The sequence below is a fragment of the Canis lupus genome, unplaced genomic scaffold (genome assembly GCF_011100685.1).
Source record: "Canis lupus familiaris isolate Mischka breed German Shepherd unplaced genomic scaffold, alternate assembly UU_Cfam_GSD_1.0 chrUn_S2124H2323, whole genome shotgun sequence".
Classification (NCBI taxonomy): Eukaryota; Metazoa; Chordata; class Mammalia; order Carnivora; family Canidae; genus Canis; species Canis lupus.
Window position 1 is genome coordinate 20,863 of NW_023331006.1, and position 20,885 is coordinate 41,747.

Consider the following 20,885-nt stretch of genomic DNA (forward strand, 5'->3'; position numbering starts at 1 on the left):
ATAAATTATCATTTTTGCATATATCAGTCAAAGCACAAGGCCTAAACACTTGCAACCAAAATGAATTATTAATTTAATTGTCACAAAACATGAGACACCTAGGTCTGGGAAATGAACAAGGGGTAGTGGAAGGGGAGATGGGTGGGGGGTTGGGGTGATTGGGTGATGGGCACTGAGGGGGGCACTTGGGATGAGCACTGGGTGTTATGCTACATGTTGGCAATTTGAACTCCAATAAAAAAAATTAATTGTCACAGCCTATTTGGCTAAGTTCTATTACTATTTGTTATAATATGCAATGCATAAGGGGGAGAATCAGATTGAAAATCTAAAAAAGTAAACCGATTATTTTGTCCTGGAGAAATTAAAATACAGCAAGCTGACAAAATTAGAGCCGAGGCATTAATGTTTTAAATAGGTAAAAAAAAAAAAAAAAAAAAAACAATGTTTACCTTAAAGAACAGTTGTGCCCAAAGGGAAGGTTCAACCTGCTGATAAAGAGTTCCTTTGTTTCCAGATACCATGAAAAGGTCTCAATTCCCTCTCCGAGGTAGGAAGGAGAGTGGAATGGGAGCCCTTTGGCGCTGGCTTTGCTACTTGACTGTGACTCTCCCCAGCTAAGCAGGTCTACTGGGAGAGGACACTGCTGCGGGGCTCTGGGCCTTCTGACTTGGTATTTTTGTGCAGAGAGAGGGAGCGCCCCAGAAACAGGTGTCCTAAACTAGAAGGCTTCTGAAACACAGAGGTCTTTGAAATAACAATTCAATGGAAGATGCTCAGTTGAGAGGAACTCAACAGCCTGGACTACATGGGGGTCAAGACCCAGAAGATGGTGTATTTTCCCTCTTGAGGTTCCTTTCCTGATGTAGAAGCAAAACCGGATTAATGCCAGAGAAAAAGCTTAGCACCTCTCAAAGGGTAGAAAGACATGCCATGTTTCTCTTGCCTCAGTGTGGCCTCCCTCTACGTGTCAAGGGAGGAAATGAGCGGACACCAGCAAGTGTCCCTGGAGGATACAGAAAAGGTCATGGGAACCAAACAGTACATGTGGGCTCTTCCCCCTCCTGTCATAATACACAAGAGGTGTCTACTGTATTTAAGTCCTTGGAGAATAAAAATATGTATCAGGTAATGAATGATTCATTGTACGAAATGATGTGAAAACTTATTTAACCTTTTTAAATTCCTAAATAAGGGTTCCCTGGGTGGCGCAGCGGTTTGGCGCCTGCCTTTGGCCCAGGGCGCGATCCTGGAGACCTGGGATCGAGTCCCACGTCGGGCTCCCGGTGCATGGAGCCTGCTTCTCCCTCTGCCTGTGTCTCTGCCTCTCTCTCTCTCTCTCTCTCTCTCTCTGTATCATAAATAAATAAAAAATATATATACATTAAAAAAATTCCTAAATAAAAAGCAAAATGATACATTTGAGTTCAAAACATATACTAGTTACATAGGAGGGGAAGGATTTTCTTTTCAGTAATCATCTGATCTGTTTTCATTCAAAATTTATTTGGGGAACAAAATATACGAAGTACCTATATGTAAAGATTCTCAAGGGGAGATAATTAGTACAAGAAAGGACAATGGGATTAGAGTCAGAAAAATAACAATTCTAATATTCATTAATTAAAAACACTAAGTTTTTATTAAAAAAAAAAACACTGAGTAAGTTACTACACATTCCTCAATCTCAGTCCTTAGATCTAAAAACCTGGAATAATGCTGCACTGCTAATAACAACTCAAAGTGATTACTGAGATCATGCATGTGAAAGCAACAAAAACACAGCATTACAAATGTTTTGCTTCCACTCCTTATAGACTCATGAAACAAAACTTTGACAAGTTCCAAATTAGAATTTAAGTGATAAAGAATTTGTTGAATTTGAGGAATAATGCGTTCAGGATATGTTAAATACATAGAGTTTGGCTCAAATTAAATATAATGCTGCAAAGAGAAGACCAGACATCAAAATATAAGGAGTAGGCATACATAACGCTCAGTACTTTGACAAATAGTCACGCCCAAACTAACGTGCTAAAGAAAAGACTAGGCCTGCGATAGAAGAGTCAAGCTAAACTGCTTGTAAACACAGAAAATATTGGTAAGAGCATTTTACATTTTTAAAAAAGGCAATGAAACATTTGTAAATAAGGAAGAGGTCCTTGGAGGTCCTAAGCTGCAGACTTGTACAACAAACTGCATCATTACTGACAACTTAAAAAAGTACTAAAATCCTAAAGTTTCCAGGAGTGTCTACAGAGTTTCAGATACCATCCCAGAGGATCCGGGGGTAAATATCCTCTGTCATTGAAAGAAAGAGAGAGGAATTTTCACTAGCTCTGAGTTGTACATTTTGCAGATTCAAAAAGTTTGGAAGTAGCCATACTCACCTGAGAGCTGACATTGCTCTGTCTCTGCTCAGCTAATAGAATTCAGTCCATGTGGTGAAGCTAATTATGACACGGTAGCAGGACAGAGAAAAAAAAAGAAAAAGCCTGGCAGTTGAGGACATAATCACTGTGGTGTTATTTCTCACGACTCGGCAACCATAGTATTACTTGGGGGAAGACACAAGATGTATTTCTTTTTTAGTATCAGCAATGTTTAATTCTACACTGAGAATCTGAAAATACTGTTTAAAGTACAGGAAGAAATACACAAAGTTTACTTTTACATCATTATTTTAACTCAAACACATGTGCAGAGGTCAATCCCCTCCGAATAAACTTTTCTACTGTTTCAACTTTATTTCACAATTTCACAAATTCAAAGTCCTTCAAATTGTTGCAAATATTTTTAGAACAGAATTTTCAGAATTCAAAGGACATTAAATGTTTGTGGAAGAGTGGTATGAAATGTCCTATTCAAGGACGGAGCACCACAGACGCAAAACCTGATGAACCGGGCAGCTCCGGGGGCTCAGTGGTTTAGCGCCACCTTCAGCCCAGGGCCTGATCCTGGAGACCCGGATAGGGTCCCGCGACCGGCTCCCTGCAGGGAGCCTGCTTCTCCCTCTGCCTGCGTCTCTGCCTCTCTCTCTCTCTCTCTCTCTGTGTCTATCATGAGTAAATAAATAAAATAAAAAACACGATGAACTGATGTGATAAGCATTCTAGAGGTCACATCATTAAACGAGGCCTAAAATGCAAATATAATTGTGTTTGTTACATTTTTAAAAATGACCGAAAATTACCTTTCTTTGGGGTGCCAACTCCATGATTGCCTAGTAGAGGTGTATGTAAGTGCTGATTCATTACAAAAGCAACCCTAAAGAAAGAAATAAGCATAATCCTAGAACTAAAACATGACTCTCTGCTAAGAACCTGTGCATGAAGTAGTTAAAAACAGGCATTTATATGCGGATATGACCCGAAAATGCACATTGCAGGGGTGCTCCTGGCGAACAAGAAGCTTGTCTCTAGATCCAAGGCGCTGTCACACCTAGAAGAGAATGTAGTAGTGACAGCAGTCGCTTCAGCCCGCTCAAGGCGGCACTTCCCTACAGTCCTCTAGTTTCCTGTAATCAAAAGACCCCACAGCCCAGGGGAGGAGCGAGGTTAGAGCCCAAAGTGGCCAAGCAGCAGCGCGCCCCGGGCTCCCGCCCCGCCGCCCCGCCCAGGCCAGGCCCCCCGCGGCCGCGCGCTCCGGGCTCCAACGGCCTCAACGGAAGGAGGCGCGGGGGGGCAGAGGCGCATCAGTCTGGGGGGGACCCGGGCGGGGGCCGTTGGGGAAGCCGCGGCCTGGACCGGGACCCACCGGCGGCTCCCCCTGGGGCAGGGCTCTGACCCGCACTCGGCCTGCGGTAAGCAGCGCCCCACTGCGCGATGGGGGCTGAGGGCGGCCCGCGGGGGGCGCGACCTGAGGCCGGCGGGGTGGTCCGCGGGGGCGGGGGTCGGCGGGGGAGGCTGGGGGTCGGGCGGGACCTGAGGCCGGGCGGGGCCGCGGGGGGCGGGCAGGGGCCCGGGATGCTGGGGGTGGGGGGGGGCGTGGGCCAAGGAGCCTGGGGGGTCGGGAGGGACCTGAGGCCGGTGGGGGCCGCGGGGGGCGGGCAGGGGCCCGGGATGCTGGGGGTGGGGGGGGTACGTGGGCCAAGGAGCCTGGGGGGTCGGGAGGGACCTGAGGCCGGTGGGGGCCGCGGGGGGCGGGCAGGGGCCCGGGATGCTGGGGGTCGGGGGGGGGGCGTGGGCCAAGGAGCCTGGGGGGTCGGGAGGGACCTGAGGCCGGGCGGGGCCGCGGGGGGCGGGCAAGGGCCCGGGATGCTGGGGGTCGGGGGGGGGGGGCGTGGGCCAAGGAGCCTGGGGGGTCGGGCGGGACCTGAGGCCGGGCGGGGCCGCGGGGGGCGGGCAAGGGCCCGGGATGCTGGGGGTCGGGGGGGGGGGGGGCGTGGGCCAAGGAGCCTGGGGGGTCGGGAGGGACCTGAGGCCGGTGGGGGCCGCGGGGGCGGGCAGGGGCCCGGGATGCTGGGGGTGGGGGGGGGGGGAGGGCGCGTGGGCCAAGGAGCCTGGGGGGTCGGGAGGGACCTGAGGCCGGGATCCCTCTCTTTTCAAATAAACAATGCTCATTGTAAAGGAGACATTTCTGCAATTGAAAAAACATGTTCATAATACAATGTACATAACCAATAATGAAATTAATATGTAGTATTCCATTGATAGATTGGTCAGTTTGTTTTTAGGTAGTTATCCTCCTTATCAATAGGAATTCTAAGATAAAAGTCAATCTCCTTAAAATTTTTGCGGTATGAACTATGATAAAAAATGAAATCTATAGGGATCCCTGGGTGGGGCAGAGGTTTGGCGCCTGCCTTTGGCCCAGGGCGCGATCCTGGAGACCCGGGATCGAATCCCACATCGGGCTCCCAGTGCATGGAGCCTGCTTCTCCCTCTGCCTATGTCTCTGCCTCTCTCTCTCTCTCTGTGACTATAATTAAAAAAAAAATTAAAAGTGAAATATATATATACACACACATGCACATATATGTAAAGATTCTGCTTTTATATTTCTACAAGCTTTACAATGTCATTTTGAGTGAACTTAATCATTATTTTTTAATGATTTCACCATATAATTAGGAAAAAAAATGACTTACAGCACAGTATATTACTTTTGCAGTTCAAACCAGCTTTGGAATCGGGCATTTCCATTCATATTCAAATTAATAATCATGAAATCATAATGTAGATTTTGTTGCCTTTTGTGTTACATTTGCCTGTTAGAGCAGAAAAGTTAAATAAATATTTTACTGATGCTTCCTTTTTTTTTTAAAGTTTGGCTTTGGGGACATGATACTGTGTGGATGTAGGTGGTCTCTCTCCTTTTTTTTTTTTTTTAAGCTGCATAGAGGAGAGAAATGAACAGGTTAGAAAAGAAATAGGAGTTGCTTTTTAAACAAATTACAGACCAGAGATAAATCACATACCCAATCCCTTAATCTGTCCCATTTCTTATTTATATTAATTGAAGAAAAAATACTGGCTTTGTAGCAAGATGCATTCTTCCAAGTAACACTCAGAAAAAGAAATAGGCTAGTTTCACATTGTAATTACTTAGCATTCTTTTTCATTTTTGCTTGAACAAGGTGGAAAACGTCAGTAGGTCTGCTCATGCAAAAGAAAAGAAGTATAAAATATCAAACATGCATTCATTAGAGATTATTATAGAAAAAAGTATTTAACTTTAGGGAGGAAACACTTAACCTGATACACATTAAGTTCTCCTCTCTTCTCCTCTAAGAAAATGAGAATAATTAAGGAGAATGATTATAGGTGCTGCTAATTGGTTCCAAGTTTAAGGATACCATTTATGACACTTTTGTTTTTATTGATGATAATTCTATAACATAATCATACTTACTCTTATCACCATTGACAAAACTATCGTCTTGAGAATGCTAAGCAAAGCAAATGGCTGTACCTTTGAATATATTACAAAAAACAAGTACTTTTGTGTGCCTTAGTTGATCTTCATGCCATTAGATGTAGCTGAGTGCCATGTTTTTCCACTTGGAATAAATGTTAACCCTGACTGCTTCCTAGACTTGGTAGCATTTGGACTCTGGTGCATTTTTCTGCAATGTGATATACACTTGCTGGAGTGTATAGAGGGAATTTATTTATTTTATTTTTTTAAAGACTTCGTTTATTTATTCATGAGACACAGAGAGGCAGAGACACAGGCAGAGGGAGAAGCAGGCTCCCTATGGGGAGGCCCATCCAGAACTCAATCCCAGGCCCTGGGATCACAGGATCATGACCTGAGCCAAAAGCAGATGGTCATCCATGAGCCACTCAGGTGCTCCTATAGAGGGACTCTAAAAGAAATGTAAATGGTCTGTATGTTGGTAAATTGAACACCAATAAAAAATAAATTTATTATAAAAAAAGGGCACACAGCAAGTGAATAAAGATTTGTTCAAGAAAATCTATTTAAAAAAAAGAAATGTAAATGGTGAGTTGATTTCTTAATTTCTAAGAATTCTTGACCTCAAATTCTTTAATCACTTTTTATTTTCTGAAGGACTTTTAAAATTTAAGAAAATTTTTGAACAGCTCTTCTTTTAATGTTATTTTTCCCTTGAACTCTTCGCTCTTTTAAAAGAACATGTACATATGCATGTGTGTATACATGTATTAATTCATATCACGTTAGTTTTCAAAAAGTTTTTCTTCTCTCTTTCCATAACTGCCATCATTTTTATGAGAAAAAAAGCAACTTTAAATGGTGTGTTCCTACTCTCTAGTCAGTTACCTTGCCCAAGTCCTGAAACCTTAACTGAGGGATCCCTGGGTGGCTCAGCGGTTGGGCGGCTGCCTTTGGACCAGGGAGTGATCCTGGGGTCCCGGGATTGAGTCCCGGGATCAAGTTCCGGGTTGGGCTCCCTGAGGGAGCCTGCTTCTCTCTCTGCCTGTGTCTCTGCCTCTCTCTCTCTCTCTCTCTCTGTGTGTCTCTCATGAATAAATAAAATTCTTAAAAAAAAAAAAGAAACCTTAACTGATTGTTGAATTGAATAATGGCAACTTGCTGGCAGCATGGCAACTGACTGTGCTTAACCCAGAAACAAATTCCAAAGAACAGAAAAACAAAAAACAAAAAAAAACAAAAAACAAGGAATTTGGATATATGTGGTGATACAGAGAATGAATAATGTACTGCATGCACACACACACACACACACACACACACACACACACACAAACGCACAAAAAAAAAAACTTTCTTGAGAATTTTATGCCACTTCTCCAAAACAGAGATGATGGGCATATGAGGTATAATGCAACAGCTGATGACAAGAATGATATTTAAATATATACATTTTATTACTAAAACAGTAAATTATTAAAGAAATGAAAATTGAAACAACACTAATAACACTAATTATTTTGTCTATCATATGGGGGGGAAGATAAATACTACACAATGCTGGCAAGAGTATGGAGAAAGTAGTGCTCTGATTTTCTGCAATAATGAGTGCTAATTGGTAAAACTTTTTGAAAATTAATTTGAAAATACATCTTGAAGTTCAAATATTGCATAACCTTTGACTCAGCGATACTATGTTTATAAATGTACCATGTGTGTACTAACACAAGTCATACAAAAATGTATGCACAGAAATATTTGCTGAGTGAGTGTTGAGCTTTAGCTCTAGAATCAGACAGACCTGAGTTGCAATTACCACTTCATTACTTTCTTTTTTTAAATATATATATATATTTTAATGGAGTTTGATTTGCCAACATATAGTATGACACCAGGTGCTCCTCCCATCAAGTGCCCCCCTCAGTGCCCATCACCCCATCCCCCCTACCCACCTCCCCTTCCACTTTCCCTTGTTCCTTTCCAGAGTTAGGAGTCTCTCATGTTCTGTCTCCCTCTCTGATATTTCCCACTCATTTTCTCTCCTTTCCCCTTTATTCCCTTTCACCATTTTTTTATATTCCCCAAATGAATGAGACCATATAATGTTTGTCCTTCACTGACTGACTTATTTCACTCAGCATAATACCCTCCAGGTCCATCCACGTCGAAGCAAATGGTGAGTGTTTGTCGTTTCTAATGGCATTACTTTCTAGATATGTGAGCTTAGGCAAGTTACATAGCATGTCTAGATTTCACTGTCCTTTGAGAATTAAATGAAATGATGTCTATAAAGTGTGTAAGAAAGTGTTTGGCACCTCATAAGTACTTGAGAGATGTTTATTAGTCTTTGTAATGAAGATAATATTGTTATAAATATTATGCAGCATCATTTATAATAGTTAAGGTCTCAAAACAAGCCCCTTATTCAACTGGGATATCGGTTAAATAAACTTAGGTTCATTGAATAGAATACAACAGAGTCACTCAAAAGAAGAAGATCAATCTATGTGGAAGTAGAGGCAAGAAATACTTTGAAAAACATAAAGTTTTAGTATTAATAGTATTGTTCCATGTGTGTGAAAAGACACTAATATATTTTGACTAGTCTGTATCAACAGAAAGAGGGAAAAGAATATGAACCAACATATTAATAGTGGTTATCTCTGGGAAGTGGAATAATGAGCCATTTTTATTTTTCTCTATTATATTTTTTGAGATATTTAATTTTTTTTTTATTTAATGTTTTTTAAGGTCATTCTTTATTGTCTGCCAAAGTCAAAAAAATTATCTGAATAAATTAATCCTGCTTTTCTGGCATTAAGGATATAGACTGGAATATGCCATCTAAAAAAAAAAAAAAGAATATGTCATCTATCTCTATGTATGGAGATATAGATATGTAGATATAGATATAGCTGCATACCATATCTATCTATAGATAGAGATAGATGACATATACTGGTCTATAGATAGATATAGTATATGAATGTATCTTTATATCTCCATACATAGAGATAGATGACATTCTGGTCTGTAATCTTAATAAAAAAAATAAGATACACATATAAAATATTAATGGTAAGTAGGTATCATGTAGCCTGATATGTTCTTTATTTGAAAGTTAGAGAGAATTATGGAAATTCATTAACACTTTTTGTGGTATCAGTACTTAAAAAAGAAACCCTAGAAATGGAAGGAACCTCAATACTTCTCTGAGTCCAGCATCTCACCAAGAGCACAAATTCACTGAAAGCCAACTCCACTAACTTCATCTGATTTGGGGGATAATAAACTACTAACTCCAAAAATAAAATATTGCTGTTAGAATGTTATTTCTTAGATTGATTAGAATGTGCTTTCTCATAAAATCCCTGCCATCATTTCTATTTTTGTTTCATAAACTGAATGAGGCTCTTTATAAATTTTCTTTAGATGGTAGCTTTTTAAATAGTTTCAGGTTGGATACACATAATTTTTTCATTTAAAAATTTCCCCAATTCTTATTACTTTTCTGTGTATCAGAGGATTTCCAGGCTCATTACCTTCTTGGTGCTCATATCTGAACGTCCTCAGAACCACTTCTCCTTTAGAGTCTGACTCATGCCATTCCAAAGTCAGGATAACCTTTCAAAGGGAATAGTCAGCTGGGTGATCCAGCTGTTTACTAGTCCTAGCAATATCAGGCTTGATGTTCTCTAACTATAAGTATCAAGGCAGACAAAAGTTTCTTTACTATTTTCTAGTTTCAAGCCTATTTTATTATTTTGGAATTTGTATTTTTATGAAATATAATAATTTACAAATTATTTTAACAAGCTTTATATATCCTTTATAAATTTTGCAAATTTTTAAGGTAATCTGGATCCAAATATTCGCCCTCTTAAGTAATGTGGGAAGCTCATTTCAGTACAATTAATGTGTTAGGAACTATGAAATAGCAACACATTGAAAGAGTCAAGAACAGACCACATTCCTTTCATTTTAACATCATCATGAAGAGTAAATTAAGGGTTGACTGGATTTTTAAAATTATATATTAACATACATTCACACATATGCATGCACACACACACACACACATTGAAATGTACTTTGGAGCAAAAAGGGACATTAGTGTAGTGATGACTTGTAGGGCAATGACCAGAACATTAGCCTTATATGGGATCCTAAGTTCTCTTAATAAATAATCAAGCCTAGAATATTGTTGTGAAGTTCCACTTATGAGGCACATAGTGTTCAAATTCAACTTGACATTTGATATTCTATGTCACCACTATGAAAGTTCTTGTATTTTTTGAAAATGCTTCGACGGGGAGTCAATTTACAATTGAGATGAAGGATTATCAATGTTGCTTGCTTTTATAAAGATGTAGTGGGAGGAGACATGTAAAATATCAAAACATTTAGTTGGATGTGAGAAGAACTTACCTTGGTGTATTTTCAAAAGTTCTCTTTTATTTTGTACAGCTTTGTCTGCCCTATATCCAAGCTCATCCCTTCTCTAATAATTTTACTTTAAAAAATATGGCAGATAGGATGCCTGGGTGGCTGAGCAGTTGAGCCACTGCCTTTGGCTCAGGTCGTGATCCCTGGGTCCCGGGATCGAGTCCCACATCGGGCTCCCTGTGTGGAGCCTGCTTCTCCCTCTCCCTGTGTCTTTGCCTCTCTCTGTGTGTGTCTCTCATGAATAAATAAATAAAATATTTTTAAAAATATGACAGAGAAGTTTTAAGATTTGGGGATTGACATGGGGTGAAGCCATTAATGCAGGGAGGTGCTGCCAAAACTCAGCTGACAAGCGGCCCTGGGACACTAATCTTTCCCACTAGGTCCTTGTATTGATCCAAATTTTTTTGAAAATTTATCCTCTAAGATCATTTCTTTATTGGATAGTTTGTCTGTTTAAGAGACAGGCAGAGAAGCAGGGAGCAGAAGAGGGAGACACAGGCTCCTCAAGCACACTCTGCCCCAAGCGCAGAGCCTGCCAGGGGCGGGATCTCAGGATGCTGAGACCATGACCTGAGCCACAACCCAGAGTCAGATGCCTAGTGACTGAGCCGCAGGCGTCAAGCCCCGTGTTCCTGCTGTGGGCACTCCTGCCCCCCCACCCCCCGCCCCCCGTAGCCACTGAGAGCTCGGGCTTTGGTCTGCGCTCCAACTGCCAGGTGGTCTGGAGGCTACAGTGCAGGCTGCACGTCCCCTCTGTCCCACCTCAGGCTGAAAGGGCCTCAGCCCTGAGAAGGAATCGGATCTTCCCGACCACCCCTAGCCGGAGGGAGCTGCTGGAGCAGCAGGTAGAAGAACTGGTGCCCGCCTTGCTGTGCTTGGACGACCTTTCCATTGTTCAATTTATGGAAACGTATCCTGAATTTGGCACCACCGAAGAGATCCTGGACCTGCTGTTTGCAAAGTGAGCACCCTGACCCTCCACAGCCCAGGGGGATGGGCCACCTACTGGTTGGGAGTCTTGGAATGTTCCTGAACTTCCCGGCCCCTGGGGCTGCTCCTCCGACTGGAGCAGAGTCACACGGGGCCTAGTGGGGTCCTGTAGGGCAGTCCCCGGGGCCTGGCCTGTGGCAGGTCGGCTAGAGGGGCTGTGATTGTGCTCAGCAGTCATCGTTCTCTCCCCATGACGAAGCCTGTGCCGCGTCCCCACCGTCACCAGGGTTTGAGCTGGCCTGTTTTCCCATGGAAAGGGAGGTTTGAGAGTCCATCTGGGGTCTGTGTCCTGGGGCAACCGGAGTAGGGGACCCCGGGGACACCGGGGCACCCTGGCCCACTCGGATGTCGGCCATGGGCCTGGCCGGAGCCCTTTCATTCCTCAAGCATTCAGGAGGACCCAGCAGGTGCAGGCGCTTCTCCAGGGGCTGCCTGTGGCCCCACGCACAGAGCGGATGGCCCCCCAGGGCTCCAGGCTAGTCAAGGGTCAGAGGGTGACAGCAGCTATGAGGAGAGGTCGGGTCCACAGGAACTTTCATGTGATGCCCCCCTGCCCTCCTCTAGATATGGATGCAACAAATATCTGAATGATGACATCGTGGGATCCGTGGAGCAGTGCAAAGTGTGAGTGAGCTCTGGCTCATGCAGGAGGGCCTTCCTCTCCAAGAGGGCAGCGAGGGGGCTGTGGCCTGGAGGGGCTGCTGGACCCTCACCCCACACATCTGCAATTCCTGTGACAGGGTAAAGGTCTAATGGGTCCTTTGAGAAAAGAGGAAAAGAGAGCTGTGGATGGGGTGCGGGCTTTGTGGGAGAGCACTGGGAGCCCTAATGAAGTCCTTCTCCATGCCTGCCCCTTTCAAAGCCCTCTGTCTACCCCCCTCCTGGGACCCAGAGCAGAGGGTGTGGGGAGCATCGCACTCACCAAGCTGGTGGCACCTGGACCCAGGTGCACAGCAGGTGTTCAGGAGAGCCAGTGAGTGCTCACGGACCAGATGGCCCCTGCCCTTTGGGAGATTAGAGTCAGTGGAAGGACAACCCCTGGGGGCCCCTCGTGAGTGAGGCAGCGCTGAGCCACAGGAGGGAAGGCGGCAGTACCGGGCAGCTCCTGGCAAGGCCTGGCAAGACACAGAGCCCAAACCCTCCCCACTCGGACATTCCCAGAGCGACAGTGTGTGCAGTGAGGGCAATGACAGGCCAGACACCCCCCTTCCCCGGATGCCTGCCAGTGGATTCAAGGGGCAAGTGGGCAGGGAGCCAGGCTGAGGAGGGAGTCATGCTTCCCCAGGGAAGACAGTGATGGTCACACCACTAGTCATGGGCTCCCATGCACAGAGGCTTCGTGCCAGCCCCTCCTCAGTGAGCAGGCCTGTGGCAGGCAGGACCACCAGGTGGCAGGTGGACAAGGAGCAGCACTGGCCTCCGACAGCCCTGAGCGGAAGGCCTGGGGCCCCATTCCTGCAGGGCTTCCCCGGGACACCTTGGTGTGAGGGAGCCCTGTCTTCTGACGCCTCTGCCCACCTGTCCCTCCCCAGGGCCATCTCCTGCATCCTGGACATCTGGCTGGAGTACTATCAGGAGGATTTTCATCAGCCACCAGAATTTCTCTTCCTGAGGAAACTTCTGGCATTCATGGGGCTCAACAGGCCAGGCTCAGACCTGGAAAACCGAGCCCAGCGTTACCTGGAACGATTCAGCTACCTGGAGCTCGTGGAATTAGACGATGAGGATGAGGAGGACTGGGGGTGGCCAAGCTTGGGACAGGGTGGGCCACACAGACCCAACCTCCATGCAGCTGGGCCGGGAGCAGTGGGTAGGCTCACACCCCATTCCCACGGGCTTCAGTCTGGGGAGACCTCCCAGGGCTCTTGTACTCACACACGTTGAGCAGTGGGAAGAGTGTCCTTGATTTGGGAGGGACGTGGAAAGTCCGTCCTGGTGATGATACTTTGTCTTCTTGGGGCTACAGCTTTGGCCCCAGAGCAACACCCTAACCCACCTCAGGAGCCCACCCCAGCTCCGACTGTGGGGCCTGTGGCACCTTCAGGGCCTGAGGTGACCGAGCCGGTCCCGGCTGCTGGAGGTGAGGGCTTGGCCCAAGCTGAGATGCTGGCTACTGAGTCCAAGTCAATGCACATGGTTTTTGGCACCTATGATTCCCCACCCTGATGAGGAGCCACCTGCACCCTTGGCCACCCGGTGGAGGAGTAGGCCCTGGCGCCTGCAGTCAGGGTCCCCAAAGTGCCAGGGCCGCCACCTGCCTCTGGAGCAACTGGCTTCGACCCCTGAACAACCCCCTGAACCACCTCAGGAGCCACCCCAGCTCCTACCGCGGGGCTCGTGATGGCTGCAGCCCAATGGAGGCTTCCCTCCCCGTCATTGTGCTGTTTCCATATTTTGTTTTTCTTTAACCTCTATAATGGCTTATGAATTTTATTTGTAATAAAAGATAAGTTAACGGCAGAAAATTTACTCTGATGCTTTTAAATTATACATCGTGGTACTTTAGGTCCATTCATAGTGTCACAGGCCCCGGAGCCCAGGGCACTGGGGGACACAGCCCAAGATCGGCGCTCCCCCCAGGACAGGCAGAGGCCAGGAGGGTACAGGAAAGCAAGGACGCTCCTACCACTGGGCGGCCCCGAGCTGGGCGGATCGGCGCCCCCCCACCCCCAGAGCATCCAGGCCCCTGTGGCCTGGAAGCTGCGGTAGTTACTGCGGGAGCTGACTCCAGGGCTGAACAGCTGGCCGCCACCAGTGTGGCTGTTCCTCCTCGTGTCACCCTGTGCCTGGGACTGGGCAGGGGCCTCACTGGATAAACAGCACCCACTGAGCCAGGCACCTGGCAGGGGGCGGGGCAGCTCCCCCAGCAGCACACACCTGAGAATCAGCACAGCAGGCCCCTACCCCAGAAGACCAGCTGGAAGGACAGGGGAAACCAAGTTATTGACCAAGCAGCACTGGAAACTTCTAGGGGAAGTTGAGGGATTTACAGTATATAGAATCAGAGGATACTCCCCCTTGTTTTTTCTTTTCTGTTTGTTTCTGTTGTTTCCCAACCCCCTTTTTTTATTCTTTTTTATTTCTTCTTTTTTTTCTCTTTTGCTCCTTTTTCCAGTATAACTTGTTTTTGTCCACTCCACACTGAGCAAAATGACTAGAAGGAACAATTCACCTCAAAAGAAAGAATCAGAAACAGTCCTCTCTCCCACAGAGTTACAAAATCTGGATTACAATTCAATGTCAGAAAGCCAATACAGAAGCACTATTATAAGCTACTGGTGACTCTAGAAAAAAGCATAAAGGACTCAATAAAATCATGAATGAGAAAAGAGAGATCACCACCAGCACTAAGGAAATACAAGCGATTTTAAAAACTTATTATGAGCAGCTATACGCCAATAAATTAGGCAATCTAGAAGAAATGGACACATTTCTGGAAAACCACAAACTACCAAAACTGGAACAGAAAGAAATAGAAAACCGGAACAGGCCGATAACCCGGGAGGAAATTGAAACAGTCATCATCAGAAACCTCCCAAGACACAAAGTCCAGGGCCAGAATGGCTTCCCAGGGGAATGCTATCAAACGTTGAAAGAAGAAACCGTACCTATTCTACTAAAGCTGTTCTGAAAGACAGAAGAGATGGAATACTTCCAAACTCTTTCTATGAGGCCAGCATCACCTTAAGTCCAAAACCGGACAAAGACCCCATCAAAAAGGAGAATTATAGACCAATGTCCCCGATGAACACGGATGCAAACATCTCAACAAGATACGAGCCAATAGGATCCAACGGTACATTGAGAAGTTACTCACTGTGACCAGGTGGCCTTTATCCCCGGGACGCAAGGCTGGTTCAACACTCGGCAAACACTCCGTGTGACTGATCAGATCTGCAAGAGAAAAAACAAGAACCAGATGATCCTCTCAAGATACGCAGAGAAAAGCATTTGACAAAATACGGCATCCACTCCTGGATCCAAATGCTTCAGAGTATAGGGATAGAGGGAATGTTCCTCAGCATCTTCAAAGCCATCTACGAAAAGCCCACAGCAAAATTATCATTCCCAAGGGGCAAACGCTGGGAGACTTTCCCCGAAGAAGATCAGGAGAAGAAGATCAGGAACGAGACAGGGATGTCCACTCTCACCACTGCTATTCAACATAACACTAGACGTCGTAGCTTCAGGAATCAGGCAACAAAAAGAAATAGAAGGCATTCAAATTGGCCTAGAAGAAGTCAAATTCTCCTTCTTTGCAGATGACATGATACCGTACACCTAGAAAACCCAAAAGACTCCACCCCAAGACTGCTAGAACTCATACAGCAAATTCGGCAGTGTGGCAGGGTACAAAATCAATGCCAGAAATCAGTGGCCTTTCTAGACGCTAACGATGAGACTGAAGAAGAGAAATTAAGGAGTCAACCCCATTTACGATGGCACCCAAAAGCATGCACTACCTAGGAATAAACCTAACCAAAGAGGTAAAGGATCTCTACCCGAAAAACGACAGAACATGTCTGAAAGAGACTGAGGAAGACACAAAGAGATGGAAAAATATTCCATGCTCATGGATCCGAAGAATGAATATTGGGAAAATGTCAATGTGACCCAGGGCAATTTACACAATGAATGCAATCCCTATCAAAATACCACGGACTCTCCTCAGAGAGCTGGAACAGATCATCTGAAGATTTGTGTGGAATCAGAAAGGACCCGAATGGCCACGGGAATAGTAGCCAAGAAACCAGAGCGGGGGGGCAGCACAATGCCGGATTTCAGGTTGCGCTGCCAAGCTGTGCTCACCAAGACAGTGTGGTACAGGCAGAACTACAGACACATCCATCAATGGAACAGAAGAGGAATCCAGAAGTGGACCCTCAACTCGATGGTCAAGACCATATATTTGACCAAGCAGGAGAGACCATCCACTGGAAAAAAGACAAGTCTCTTCCATAAATGTCAGGGGAATACTGGACAGCCACATGCGGAGGAGGGAAACTGGACCACTGTCTCACACTGACACAAAGATAAACTCAGAATGGATGAAAGATGTAAATGTGAGACGAGATTCCATCAAAACCCTGGGGGAGAACACAGGCAATGCCCTTCCTGAACTTGGCCACAGCAACTTCTTGCAAGATACACCCATGAAGGCAAGAGAAACAAACAGAGATGAACTATTGGGACTTCACCAGGATGAGAAGCTCCGCACAGCCAAAGAGACACTCAACAAAACCAACAGACAATCTCCAGAATGGGAGAACCTTTGTGCAAATGACCCGTCGGATAAAGGGACAGCATCCAAGATCTCTAAAGAACCTATTCAACTCAACAGCAGAGAAACCAACAATCCAATCTGGAAATGGGCAAAAGACACGAACCGAAATGGCACAGAGCAAGACGTAGACGTGGCCAACAAGCCCATGAGAAAATGCTCCGCATCACTGTATTTCCATCAGGGAAATACAGATCAAAACCACAACGAGATCCCACCTCACAGCGGTGAGAATGGGCAACATTGGCCAGACAGTAAACAACAAATGTTGGACAGGATGTGCAGAAAGGGGAACCCTCCTGCACTGTTGGTGGGAATGTGGCCTGGTGCAGCCACTCTGGGAAACTGTGTGGAGGGTCCTCAAAGATTTAACAATGGATCTGCCCTATGACCCAGTAATTGCCCTGTGGGGATTTACCCCAAAGATACAGATGCAGGGAAACCCCGGGACACCTGCACCCCGATGTTTCTAGCAGCAATGTCCACAAGATCCAAACTGTGAAAGGAGCCTCGGTGTCCACCGAAAGATGAATGGATAAAGATGTGGTCTCTGGATACAATGGAATATTCTGGGATCCCTGGGTGGCGCAGCGTTTGGCGCCTGCCTTTGGCCCGGGGCGCATCCTGGAGACCCAGGATCGAATCCCATGTCGGGCTCCCGGTGCATCGAGCCTGCTTCTCCCTCTGCCTGTGTCTCTGCCTCTCTGTCTCTCTCTGTGTGACTATCATGAATAAATAAATAAAATCTTAAAAAAAAAACAATGGAATATTCCTCAGCCATTAGAAATGACAATTAACCACCATTTGCTTCGACGTGGATGGAACTGGAGGGTATGATGCTGAGTGAAGTGAGTCAATCAGAGAAGGACAAACATTATATGGTCTCATTCATTTGGGGAATATAAAAGATAGTGAAAGGAAATAAAGGGGAAAGAGAAAATGAGTGGGAAATATCAGAGAGGGAGACAGAACATGAGAGACTCCTAACTCTGGGAAACGAACAAGGGGTGGTGAAAAGGGAGGTAGGCGGGCGGTGACAGGATGACTGGGTGACGGGCACTGAGGGGGGCACTTGATGGGTTGAGCACTGGGTGTTATGCTATGTTGGCAAATTGAACTCCACAAAAAATAAATTAATTAAAAATAAGTAAGATCTAACTGTTGGGGTGCCTGGCTGGCTCCGGTGGTGGTGCATGCGATTCTTTGTCTCAGGGTTGTGGCTTCGAGCCCCACCTTGGGTGTGGGGATTACTTAGAAATAAAACTTTTAAAAAAATAAAGCACTTTTTAGCACTTATGCAGAGGATAACCTTTGATCCTTTAGTTTTTGAAAAAATGTGGCAAAAATATAGGAATGTGAAATGATCTGGTAATATTAAAAGTAAAATTTTTTAAAGAAGTTTTAACTTTTACTATAGATCAACACCGAAAAATATTTGAAAAATAAAACCTCTTGCTAAAGAAGCTAAATGTTGGTATTCTAGTGTTCTCTTTGTAGATCCCGTCTGTACTTCCGGGCATGTGGGTTAGAGACTCATCAGGACTCTGAGTCTCCCCTTTCTCCAAAGGCCCCTTCCATACAACTCAGCTCCACTTAGTCCAACTTCCCATCACCATGGTCTGTCTGCCTTAAGGCCCTGGCGGAGGCACAATGGTGACCTTCAGCCCCACTTGCCAGGTTTCTCAGAAGGTCATGGCCCTGGTCATACGGGGTCAGACAGGCACTATCAAAGATACCCAGTAAAGATTTCTGGTGGCCCTCAGCCTAGGTCTCTGCTACTGGAAGCAACCCGGTGCCAGAGAGGCAGCTTTTCTCTCTCAGTCTCCAGAAATCTCTTTGCATTTTGCCTCCAAACTTCTGAATTGAGCTAAGAGTAGGAGAAAGAGTTTATTTTGTGACCACAGTCTATATATTATTATTAAGGTAATTCCTGAGTTATGCATCCTCCAGTCACCTCAGATAGCACCATGGCTGTTCACCACCCCACCCCCACAGACCAGAAAATAGGTTTAGGTATTTATCCTACTGGAGCCCTATCAGGCATCACTTAAGCTGTTTTGTTTTGTTTAAATAATTAGTGCAAAGTACTTTCCCCAAGTGAAATACACATTCTCACAGAGGCGATTTCCTAGGGATTCCCGTGCTGCGGCCCCAAGCCTTGGAAGTGTTTTCCCTCAACCAAAACCAGTACTGAACTTAAACATCAAGGGGAAATACTCCAAGGAGTCCTGAGCTGACCTGTACTCTTGCCAAACTAGCAAAATCCTAAAACCATGGGCTAGAGACCAAGTAAATGAGCACATCCCTGGTTGAAACTGATACATCATTTAAAAAAAATCTCCTCCAATGATTCTATGGTACAGTTAGGGTAGAAACACTCTGTCCAGTCATGTGTGAGGATGATGATCAAACAATTCTATTGTCTGACTAAGGCAATACCTGTCCTACTCCCAAGCTCTAGTTGTATTGAACTGTAATTCTGGGAAACCACTTTATAGAGACCCATCTGGTGGCTCAGCCAGGAATCGCACAGGGTGTCTCCAGGAAGGAAGGGGCCAGTCCTGGGGCCTCTGCTAGTGCTAGGACCCCTAAGATTTATGCACACACTCCCTTCTCAGAGGAGGCCCCGTTCTGGTAGGATTATCTCCACTGACCCATGGATGTGTGTTGGGCAGTTGTACTGAGATCAAGGGACTTCAGCATAGGGCTGATAATGTATAATTATATAATCACACAGACTTATTTGGATGGCACGCTCACAGCTTAATTGAATGGAGAGGTCCCTCACAGGATATCTTTCAGTGGCAACAGTATAGGGCCACCACCCAGAAAGCTAGGATAGAAAAGAAACTCCCCAGAGGAGAGGGATTGAAGAAGGGCTTACTTAGGGAGATGATGTCTCGCATCGGGATATGGAGTCTCTGAGCCAGGGAATTATGAATGGATGACAGGATCTTAGAGACACTAATATTCATGATTTATCTTATCTACTGTTAGTAGATTCAGGTGGTGATTCACAGGATATGCACAGAAGATATGGCTAAGCTATAAATGGCTTAACCTCTACCAATCTGGGCTATGTTTAAATCAATTCAGTGTGTAAAAATTTGAGGTTGGTAACAGTGGTTTTTTGAGTTCAAGGTCTCTGCCTGCTGTGAAAAAATAAACAGAGGTCTGCTATGCAAAGATCATCTTTGGCTCATCCATAAACCTTGACTGATCATTTCAAATGATTTGTCTTTATGTTCATGGATTAGTTTTCCTCTTGACAAATCCAATGCTAGAACCCTCTTCTTATATAGATTTTTTTCATTTCAACTATTGTACTTTTCAACTCCAGAATTTTTAACTCCATTTTAAAATCTATCACGATGTATTGAAACTCTTGATTTGGTAAAATTGAATCCTTTCTGGTTTCATTTTTTAGGAGGGAGAGAGGGAAAAGAGGAAGAGAGAATCTTAAGCAGGCTCCACACTAAGCATGGAGCCCATGGAGGGCTCGATCTCATGACCTGAGCCAAAATCAAGAGTCAATTTACCAACTGAGCCACCTAGGCGCTCCCCACCCCCAGGTTTCATTTCTTAAGCATCACTGAAATAGTTCTTTTAAAGCCACTTCCTTAGGAGCATGGTCCTCAGTTTCATTACCAATCTCTGCCCACTCCCATGAACGGTACTTCCTTTCTTTGAGTGACTGCCATCCTCTGTTGTTGAATATTGACATTTTGAATATCACAGCGTGGTAATTTTGCAAACGGCACTCTTCTGCCTTTTCTGGGTTTTATTTGTTTGTTTACAACTTGTGTGGATGGTGTTACTTGTTTAATGTTTTTCTCAACTTTTTGTAAAGGGTCTTTGTTATGAGTGCCCTGAAGTCTCTTCTGTTAGCCTAGCGGTCACCGTGTGATTTGAGAGAGAGCCCCTTAAATGCCGGGAGCCAAGCCACCACGAAGCACTCTGCTAGTCACTGCAGACGCCCCTGCGCTGCGCTCTGCCCCACAGGGCGCAGGCAGGGAGTTAACTCTGTCTTCCCTTCCCTTGCTGTTGCCCTGGTGCTGAAGGCAAACTCATGTGGTCCTCTCAAGGGTTTTCTAAGAATATGTCCAGCCACGGGCATCAGCATGGCCCTTGGATTGCCTGGCACACAGCAGATTTTCGGTGTCCTTCGTCCCTTGATAATCCCCAGCATCTTCCTTCCCAGGTGTTTCGGTCTGCCTGCCTCTGGCCTCTCTGGTTGGCCCCTTGCCCAGACAGGTGTGGCTAGTATGTTCACTGACATGCTCTTGGCAGTGTCACCCAGGAGCTC

General features: G+C 45.4%; 1 protein-coding gene and 1 long non-coding RNA gene across 3 annotated transcripts; one reads left to right on the forward strand and one right to left on the reverse strand.

The window, feature by feature from the left end:
• Positions 1–1,291: 1,291 nt before the first annotated feature.
• Positions 1,292–3,621, reverse strand: LOC119878941. 2 transcript variants are annotated; one of them, XR_005387247.1, is made up of 3 exons: positions 3,194–3,621; positions 2,391–2,450; positions 1,292–1,345 (listed from the first exon to the last, which is right to left on the reverse strand). It is a non-coding gene; the product is annotated as an uncharacterized LOC119878941 (long non-coding RNA). The 2 variants fall into 2 exon arrangements; XR_005387246.1 differs by having other exon boundaries at positions 1,296–1,349.
• Positions 3,622–3,628: 7 nt separating this feature from the next.
• Positions 3,629–13,433, forward strand: LOC119878940 (ral guanine nucleotide dissociation stimulator-like). The gene is made up of 5 exons (XM_038589464.1): positions 3,629–3,802; positions 8,013–8,035; positions 11,076–11,269; positions 11,863–11,922; positions 12,831–13,433. The coding sequence occupies exons 2-5, from the start codon at positions 8,033–8,035 to the stop codon at positions 13,180–13,182; spliced, it is 609 nt and encodes a 202-aa protein (XP_038445392.1). The 5' UTR covers positions 3,629–3,802; positions 8,013–8,032; the 3' UTR covers positions 13,183–13,433.
• The last annotated feature ends 7,452 nt before the right edge of the window (positions 13,434–20,885 follow it).

Excerpts from the sequence above, each read along its gene's own strand:
- LOC119878940 (XM_038589464.1), top strand. Across the intron at positions 11,270-11,862 it reads CTGGACCTGCTGTTTGCAAA|ATATGGATGCAACAAATATC; the intron begins GTGAGCACCCTG and ends GCCCTCCTCTAG. Across the intron at positions 11,923-12,830 it reads TCCGTGGAGCAGTGCAAAGT|GGCCATCTCCTGCATCCTGG; the intron begins GTGAGTGAGCTC and ends GTCCCTCCCCAG.